We start from the raw sequence: 10,457 nt of genomic DNA, 5'->3' as shown, positions 1-10,457 counted from the left end.
CGGTATATAAAATGTATATGGTTGGTTATTGCAAAGAGATCGACCAAGGGCTGTGTCTCGCCCTCTCAAATTCATGCGCATGCGCTGTGTTATAACATTCAACTTGATTTTCTCAATGTGTGTATCTGTATGTAAATTGTAGTATATGTTGTACAATTGGAAAATTTTCTAGGATGGTGATCGATTAAACAACTAATTGCAGGATATGTTTTCGGAAATTATAGCTCGAAATTGTTTGTAGAATTTTATACATTTGTCATATATAGCAATGTCCTATTTTATTTTATTTTATATTCCGTTTTGTTAAAATTTATTTAATTCTTGGATTAAATGTTTCAAATTCATTGTTGCGTTATCGGTAATTCTCGAGTTAAATCGTACACAGCGAATAACGAAAAAAAGACTCGAATTTTTATTGAGTTAAAGGTCAACCAGGGCATAGAAAGAGACGAACCATTTGAAGAAAAAAGCGTCAAGTGCAAGCTGTACTTGCACTATCAGTGTTTCGTAATATAAGTTATTCATAAAATATGTCATGCATTTTTTAAAAATCGGAAACTTGTTTATTACATTCGTATTGTTTGTAAAGCTAGTGTTTCAAATAGCTAGATATTAACTAACAGAGTGGCTCAAAAAAAATATGCCACTTCAAAATAATTGCCTCCAAAAAAATGAAAATGATACCAAAGATTTGAAATTTTATTTATCAATTAATCATCCTTTTATATGTCTTTTGTGAAAAATTCATATGGATGATTCTCTGTACGGTTTAGGAGAAATTTACTACCAAAGTCAGTGCTTTTACCAAAAAAAGTTTTTCATTTTTATACATAGGAGTTAATTTTGGTATTATTCTAAAGCTTAAAACTTGAGAAATATTGATAAAAGTTTTTTATATAAATGGTAAAATATTTTTAAAAGCACTTATTGACTAAAAAATCAACATTTATTTCAGTCCTTCATTTAGCTTTCTATATTCCGAAAACCAAGGCAGATATCGAAAAACTTATTCTTATTTTTCGTCTACATTAATGAAGTTACAAAAAAATTCATCATCAAAGTTGAAAATAAGGTATACAAATAATTTCAATCCTAAATCCAAAATTGGCTTAAAATGGCTTTCTATGTCACCGATAACGAAAACGAGTTGACGTTTAACTGGCCTTGAAGATCAAGGTTTAATCTAAAGTGCCTAAAGATCTCATTTAAAAGTGGCTAAGAATGTTTGGGACAGACTGTATTATAAGGAATAGTAATATGAAGCTCTATATAATTTGCAAAAGTCATGTCAACGATATTACCTTGGCAACATACTATCTGAAACAAACAATTTTCATATGCATACCTTTAAAATTGCATAACTGTGATGTAATAATTAAATTTAAGTTATCAGTTTATATATTATCCACAATTATCAAATTTTGAATAGAAAATACCTATACCTACTTGAACATATTTTTATTATCCTGAGAACTAATTATACCCTGTATATGAAATATATATCGAGGAATATAAAATTTAGTCCCAAGTTTTTAACGCTTAGAAATATTGATTATATGAACAAAATTTTGGTAAAGGTGCTTATAAAATCACCTAATTAGTCCATTAACGTTTGTTCGTCTGTCCGTCCGTCTATCTGTGAGCACGATAACTCAAAAACGAAAAAAGATATCAAATGAGTTTGATTTCGTAGATAAGCAACATAAGTCAACTGGTTCTTGTGTCCGTATGACCCCTGTTGTAAACCGTAAGAGATAGAATAAAAGTTTAAATGTAAAAATGTTCATTATAGTCTAAGAGACGGTTTAAGGTCGGTCAATCTTCACTTTTTTTTAAATTTTTACTTCAGAAACCAAAAATAACATCATAATAATTAGTAATTAACCTCCTTACCTGTGCCTTATCTGTTTAGTTCATAGAATATTAATTTATACATAGAGAACGTGAAGGATCTGCATCCCTGTAAGTGGATGCGATAAGAGGAATGAGAGAGAAGATTGTCAGTGAGTTCACCTGTGTCCTTGTCATAATCATATGCATATAAATACTTATTATATGTATTAGTAAGTATAAGTATACGTATTAGACAAGAACGCAGGGGAACTTACTGGTAGTCTTCTCTCTCGCTGCGCTAAACATATCCACTTACAGGCTAGCGTTCGCTATCTTCATATCTCCATGGTTTAGTTAGTAGTATTTGCAAGAAAGTATTTATTGTTTTATGAAGGAGTGTTCCAAAATTAACACAAGAAGTTCGAATCAGACGTTAATCTTGGTACACCCTTTATTAATATAATTATTATTATTATATAAAAGTGATAGAATTTTACTTATTTTGTATAAAAACTTTAATAAGAAAAGAAGAATATCTGTAAATTTGTTTTATGAAAATGTACAATTTTTTTAGTTATAAATAAATAAAAATCATTATATATTTTAAATTTTGTTTTAGTTTTTAAATTTTCTATCCTATTTTTTCTTTCAGAACAAAATACCCAGTTAATTAATTTTTTAGTAAAGGTAAGTATTAACTTAATTATAAGGTGATGTATAAGTTGGGTGGTTGTGTGGGTATAGCACTAGCCTCTGAAACCAAGGTACGCTGGTTCGAATCCTAGCGTGATTAACAATTTTACTTTTAAATTAAATTAATTTTCCTGATATTAAAAATTTCACACTCTTTTTATAGTTTAAATTATCTATATACCCCGCCCTCCTGCTATAAATAACGTCAGTTATACATATGTCATAAATCACTATTCTGTCAGGGGGTGGGAATTTAAATAATGATAAATATATCTAACTCTTTTATCAAATAATAATAAATATATCTAACTTCTCTCTTACAAAATTACCAGTTATATATAAAATGTACAATTTTTTTAGTTATAAATAAATAAAAATCATTATATATTTTAAATTTTGTTTAATTTTTAAAATTTGCCATCCTATTTTTTCTTTCAGAACAAAATTACCAGTTAATTAATTATTTAGTAAAGGTAAGTATTAAGTTAATTATAGGGTAATATATAAGCTGGGTGGTTGTGTGGGTATAGCACTTGCCTCTGAAACCAACGTACGATGGTTCGAATCCTGGTGCAATTAACATTTTTACTTTTAAATTAAATTAATTTTTTTCTGATATTAAAAATTTTCCTATCTTTTTATAGTTTAAATTATCTTTATACCCCGCCCTCCTGCTATAAATTACGTCAGTAATACATATGTCATAAATCACTATTCTGTCGTGAGGTGGGAATTTTAATAATCATAAATATATCTAACTCTTTAAAATCATGTTCTCCTGTTACAAAATATTAAAAGAAAGTACAAAAATGGCTTGGTTATGCTAAAATTTGAAACTTTTTAATAGGAGAACATGTCATATAGTTGACCTCACTCATATTCTCCTATTACAAAATATTAAAATATGTATTTATAAAATCAAAAAATCGTTCGTTAGACTAAAATATGAAATTTTGTAACAGGTGAACATGTCATACAGTTAACCTCACTCATATTCTCCTATTACAAAATATTAAAATAAAGTACAAAAATAGCTTGGCTATGCTAAAATTTGAAACTTTTTAATAGGAGAACATGTCATACAGTTAATCTCACTCATATTCTCCTATTACAAAATATTAAAAAAAAGTACAAAAATAGCTTTGGTTATGCTAAAATTTGAAACTTTTTAATAGGAGAACATGTCATATAGTTTATCTCACTCATATTCTCCTATTACAAAATATTAAAAAAAAGTACAAAAACAGCTTTGGGAGAAACTATAGGAGAACATGTTATATTTTATTCCACTTTATTATAACATATTCGCCTATTACAAAATATTAAAAAAATACTTATTTTGCTTGCTTTTTTTTGTTGTATGTACATGCTAAAATTTATTTTTATTAAATGAAATTTTATATGATTTTGTAATAGGAAAACATGTTATTTCACAAAAAAAAAATTGTGCTAGTCCCACTTTCCTACTTATGTCATAATAAATCACTCTTTTGTCAGGGGGTGGAAATTAAAATAAAATAAAATACACCTCGCTCATAACAATTATCTAAAAAAATAAATTTATCTCGACATAATAACTTATTTAAGTAAAAATCATTCGGGACCATGCTAGATACGAACCGAGGAACTCTGTAACATGAAGCTACTGAGCTAACCACTACTCTATACCTTTGACATAATAGATATCAATAATTTAATATAAATACATTTATAAATGTTTATAATCCAACAATTGCTAATAATATGCAAACAATCAATAATTCCTTAAAATACATTGATTAAGGAAGTAAAAAGTGGGAATCAATAGTATGGGGGACTAACTTAATGACAGATAATAGTTTAATAAAAAATATATAAACAACGGTCGAACAAATAATTTGAATGATCAAACAATGAAGAACAAACGACGAACAATGGATAAAAAAGATTTATATTTAATTAACCCAAAACAAAATTTTTTGGGGGGCCAAATTAAATTATCTGCTTTGGTGTCCATTATCTCCAAAACTATAACAGATAGAAAGTTGAAAATTTGTGGGCTTTAGAATTTTTTGAGCGGAAAGCCACCATAAATGTGCTAGTTTTTTTTAACTTTTCTTATTATTATAAAAAATAATACAGGCACTGATATTTAATATTTTCAATACAGTGTATTTCAACAACTAACTCAATCAATTGTTTATTTTCACTTGTTTTTTTATTGTATTATTAAGGTAATTTAAAAAAGAAAGGCATTTTCTACTTAATTTTTTTTATTAATTTATCTAGAAAAGTGCATTACAACAAATTATGTGGAAAAATAATTATCAATTTAAAAAAATTTCGTTCCAAAATTTTTCATAAATCCATCTTTTTCAGTATGTCCTTTTGCTAACTCAAAATCTGTACCAATATTATGTCCAAACGCTTTATTACTATTATAAAATCCTTGTTGTCCAAATTGTCCTTTATCACCAGCACTATTATCCAGAACAGATCCTTTTTCAAATGCACCCTTTTTACCTTGTTTCTCATTACCAAATTTCTCATTCTTATTTTGTCCTTGATACGATGCTCCTTCTTTATGTTCAAATGCACCACGATTTGCATCAAAATTAGCGTTACCAGCCTCATCGTGAGCTTCATCAAAGAATGTTTCAACTTTCTCTGCTGCATTTTTGGTGTGTGATGATTTTGATCCTTTTGTATTATGTCCCTTCCGATATCCTTTTCGAGTTTTCGTATGATCTTCGATTTTACCTTCTTTATTAAATTGTTTTTCGCCCTCATACGATTTAGCATCTTGTGCATTTAATTTTTTCCCAGCTTGATCATTGAAGTAACCACCTTGTGCGCTATTATCCTTTTCGCCAACCTGTTTTTGAGTATATCCTTGAGCAGAATTCTCCGCACTTTGTGCCTGTTTCCCCACAGCTTTTTCTTGTTTATCCTCTTTCTCATTTTTATTCACTTGCTCATAATTATTGTTATTTGCAAAGTTTTGTGATCCACCATTCGAGTATATTCCCATCTGATGTCCAATTAAACCTGGATAATATCCTTGATAAATAGGTTGTGCATGATGTAAAACTCCTGTTGAAGATATTCCTGGTGATAATAAACCAGGATTTGCTAGACCTATCATTGGTGGAAATAACAAACCATTTCCACCAAGTAATCCTCCAGTTGTAGCAACATTTGTTCCAGCATTAATGTTGTCATTGTGAATATAATTTCGATTGGAAGTATGAAACGATCCAGAGCCACTATTTTCGCTTCCCGATTCTAGCACATGCACATTATTTTTTGAACAAACACCAAGCGGAATAATTATTGAAACAATTAATGCTTTCAATATTCTAATCATAGTTTTTCTCTTCTTTGGGACAAACACTCAAAGTATACTAAAAATAATTTGGGGGATTGTTCACTATTTATTTATTATCAATAAAATTTGGTTAATTTTAAAGAAAGTTAAAACATAAACTTTGAATAAGAAATGTAAAATCAATCAATAATAGAATGGAGGTGACATTATTTGTATAATAATCGATTATTGATTGAAAAATCTTCTATTGTTTTAATTTTATTGTTCATTTTTTTAAATAAAGGACCCATTTGTTTTTTTTAATTATTTATTTTTTATTTTTAAAAGCGTGTCTTTTTATTTCCGTTTTGATTATTCTAGAAAGAATATTTCAAAAATAATTATAATAATTGTTAAAAATTGCGTCACTTTAAAAAAATTTACGTAAATCGAAGTTAAAACCGTTTAATTTTATTAATTAAATTTTTTTAATTTAATCAGTGACAAAAATCTTCTTTAAAAGATTCCTGTTATAATTTTATTCCTGCAGGTTATATATATTTGCTGATCACCCGCAATTCCAGACGGTTTTTGTTTCTTATCTAATTGCAAAATTCGAATCCCCTGTGGTTTAGTTTTTTGACATTAATTAACTGTTCACTTTTAAATGTTTTTAATTTGAGTTTTAACTATCACCTTTGAGATGTCTTTTTGTGATTTCTCGGCATGTTACACGTTGGCGTGTACGAACTTTCTATAAAAATGTTCATTATCATTGTTACAGGCTAAGAGCTTTTAAGACAGGAGCAGGCTTTTGATCATAGATCTCGTGAAGATATTATTCTTCCAAATTATTTGGAATGACTGATTTAGTTAAATAATTTGGAGCTCAAACATCAAGCTTGTCGCGATCCTTTGAAGAAATACATTTCCTGAATATTCCTTAAAAACAGGTGACATTTAGTTTCAGTCATAATATTTCGTGAGCCGTGTTTGATTGCTAGGAGGGCAATCCAATACAATATTTACATTCTTAGAAAGGCCCGGACTTTCTTAGCAAGGCGCATTAAAATAAACATTCCTCAACTCAATTATAATCAATTCCTGGTAAAAACGTAGTGATCAAATAAACAAGTGAAATTTATAAGATTTAAAAAACCCCCCGATAAATGCTTCAGGAACAGAAAGAACCATGTACTCGTATTTGAAACATAGCAAAGAAGACTCTCCATTAAATTGCCTTTCAAATAAAACGTTCCGGATGCCACAGTCAGGTACACACACATAGCGGTCAAACTTATAACACCCCTTTTTTGGCTCGGTAGTTAAAAGCAGAAACTTTCATTCAATGTCCAAACTGAAAACTAAAAACTAACGTGAAAATGGTGGCGTATTTTTGTAGAGGTGGGATTGTCTTTTTGTCTGTGATACGTGGATAAGTGAGAAAATATATACCTAGTTTGTAGATTGATTTCTGTTGAAATTTTTAGACTTGTTCCTATCAGATGTTGATGCCAGAAATGATAAAATTTTGAAGATCAATTAATTTTTACTGTTTTCAAAGTCAATTATGAATTCTTATATCATTCTCAAACAGATAAATATAATTGATGAATATTTTCTGTTTTAAAATTAAACGCGATGAGTAATAGAATAGTGCTCGGAATACAAATAAATATTTAACAAAAATTCGTCGATTATCTCTGATAATCTTCAAATTAATTCATTACGATTCTTTTATGTCGCAATCCACCCAGTTTTTTTTTTTTTTTTCATTATACCAAATATGCGTTGAATCAAATTCTTTAACTTCCTTTAAGATACCTATATCACATTTACAATAGGTAAATTTTTTTCTAAAACTAAAAACAGGAAATGAAATAAATATACCTAAACAGTTGTTTCTAAATTGTATTTGAAATAATTCAAAATATTGATTGTTATTGAATCGAAGGTTTCATTTGCAAAACAATTGTTCGTCTAATCAGTTACACTTTAGCTGAAACAAGCAAGACATCTTAAGTAATTTTTATGAAAAGATCTATTAATTAATAATGACAAATTAAACGGCTAATTAACGTAAAAAGGTATATATTAGCTTTGTAATCAATCAATTTGTATTGAGTTGTAAATTGAACAGTTTAGTGAAAATGTTTCGTTATCTAACAATCGTGATTTGTATCACCACACAACAAGTGTTATCAAAAGAAATCGGATACTTTCGTGCAACATACAAAGAGGATGAACAACCTGCGATAGATCAGAAAACCGGTGCAAGTGGTATGTTTCCACAAGTGGGAAGTTTTGGTAATATTGGAAGTTTTGGTAATTTTGGCAATGGTTTTATGAGTAGTGGATTTGGTGGCGGATTTGGTTTTGGTGGATCTTTTGGTAAAGAAGGTGGTTATGTAAATAAAAACGATTACGATGCCGAGAAAAAGAATGCAAATGAACAAGATTTTCAAAAAGCATACGGTGCAAAAGGTGAAACTGGTGGATTTGGAACGCAAGGATTTAAAGAAGGTGTGACAGCCGTTAAAGATAAACATGCTGATACCGGTTTTTATAGTGGTGAATCTGGTTTTGGAAAACAAGCTGGAGATAATAAAGAGTATTTTGGAGTAAAAAGTATTGATGAAGGCGGCAAGAAAGGTGAGGAGAATAATGCAAAAAGAGGCCACAAGAAAGGACATACGACAAAAGGTTTCAAAACATCTGCCCATAAGGATGAAGAAGAAAAATCTGAAACATTCTATGACGAGGCACATGATGAAGCTGAAGATGCTCATTATAAAGGAGAAGTTGGATCGTATGGACAGAAGGAAGCATCGAACTTTAAAGGTGGTAAAGAGGAACAAGTGTTTAATAAACAAGATAAAGGACAAACGGGACAATATGAGAAAGCAAATATTTTAGATACGAATAGTGGTGAAAAAGGACAATTTGCACAACAAGCACATTTAAATAATGGACAAGCGTATGGTGTGAATGCTGGTCTTGATGCACAATCAATTTTGGGACATCAAGAAGCTGGTGGTGCTGAAAAATTTTATTCACATAAAACTGTACCTTTTTATGGTGTTTAGTAGTAAATTGCTGTAGTATTTTTTTCGTGAATTATCATTACCAGAAGTATATTTTGTAAATTTTTTATTTTGCAATAAAATTAGTATAAATAAAATTTATGCATTTCATTTATTCAACAATGTAGAAATTATTCAGTCAGATGTTGTCCGTAATTATCTCATTCGAAGTGCAGATGAAAATAAAGGATACCATTAACGAGAATGGGTAGCGTTAACATCTTTAATTTTGAGAATTCGTCAAGAATGGGGGGAGAGTACTTCAAAGGCTACACAGAGATAGTAGAGGAGAGTTTACCTCGAGCTCTCTCCAAACTGAACCGATTTTTAATTAATCATAGCTAAAAACAGTCGCCATTAAATTACCTTTGAAAAAAAATCAAAATCGGTTCATCCGTTTGGGAGCTACGATGCTACTGACAGACAGGCGGATACACACACATAGCGGTCAAACATATAACATCCCTGTTTTTGCATCGGAGGTTAAAAAACGAAGATTGGTGATTGAAATATCTAGCAATCGAAGACTTTTCTATACTTTTTTTTTGAGCTTTTTGTTTTGTACACTTTTTGGCTGGGCTATTATGGATAGAAATGGTACTTTGTAAAATTATTAATACACACTTCTCATAGCACGATAACGTCATATTTAAGCTATCGGTCCTAAAAAAAACGCAGCAGGGAATTTGTCGGACACTATGACCACTTGATAACATTAATAATTATTAAACAATAAAATATTTTGTACGACAAAAATACTGCACCAGAGAGCATGCCTACGACCTCGGACATTCCGTACTTATATTTTTGCCTTTCGATACATACACAGTTCATTTTTTGCTGAATTGTTTAATGATTATTAATGTTATCAAGAGGTCATAATATTCGACAAATTTCCTGCTGCACTTTCGAAAAAAGTCGTAGATAAAAGTTTGGTAGACCAAAAGGAATCCATTCATGAAGTTTCAAGTATGTATTAGGAAACCATCCTTTCTGTCCTACGGTCTAGAAGAAATAAAAAACATTTTGATTAAGAATAAATTTTTATTCATCATGTTTTCTTAAATACACATACAACATTAACATGAAAAATGTCTAAGTTCTATATCTAAACTAATTTCTACAATAAACTACAATTTCACAAATATATATATTTGAGACACTATCTAACAATAATGTATATAAATATCAAATGATTTTGAATCTGTTAGCCAAAGATAAGCTGTTTTTATTTTCTTATAATAATTAATTTTTAACAAGTTTTGCCTGAATATATTTTTTATTACAAAAATTTACTAAGCTCGGCAAGTTATTACACAGTTTGTATGTAGACACATGTATTTTTTTTTTAAATATTTTTAACAAATGTGAATTTTTTCCATTGAAAATTTGAATTATGAAAATTTAACTTTATATATAAACAAAATTATCTGAAATTGGCAAAATATTCCGAAGTACATTATTGGATATAATTTAAATCTCTAAATACCAACATTTCTACAAAAAATACAACACTGAATAAGATTAGGTTAGGTTAGGTTATATTGGCTGTCCACGAAGGA

General features: G+C 29.2%; 1 protein-coding gene across 1 annotated transcript; it reads left to right on the top strand.

Annotated features, from left to right (window-relative positions):
* The first annotated feature begins 7,806 nt into the window (after positions 1–7,806).
* Positions 7,807–8,936, top strand: LOC123305615 (keratin, type I cytoskeletal 9-like). Its single transcript, XM_044887385.1, has one exon. It carries the CDS (start codon positions 7,963–7,965, stop codon positions 8,896–8,898), a length of 936 nt encoding a protein of 311 aa, XP_044743320.1. The 5' UTR covers positions 7,807–7,962; the 3' UTR covers positions 8,899–8,936.
* Positions 8,937–10,457: the final 1,521 nt, after the last annotated feature.

The sequence above is a fragment of the Chrysoperla carnea genome, chromosome 1 (assembly GCF_905475395.1).
Source record: "Chrysoperla carnea chromosome 1, inChrCarn1.1, whole genome shotgun sequence".
Taxonomy (NCBI): Eukaryota; Metazoa; Arthropoda; class Insecta; order Neuroptera; family Chrysopidae; genus Chrysoperla; species Chrysoperla carnea.
Note: the sequence above shows the minus strand (reverse complement) of the source record. Positions and strands in the feature narration are given on the sequence as shown.

Coding starts and splice junctions, on each gene's coding strand:
- LOC123305615 (XM_044887385.1), top strand. CDS start 7,963: ATGTTTCGTTATCTAACAATCGTGATTTGTATCACCACACAACAAGTG.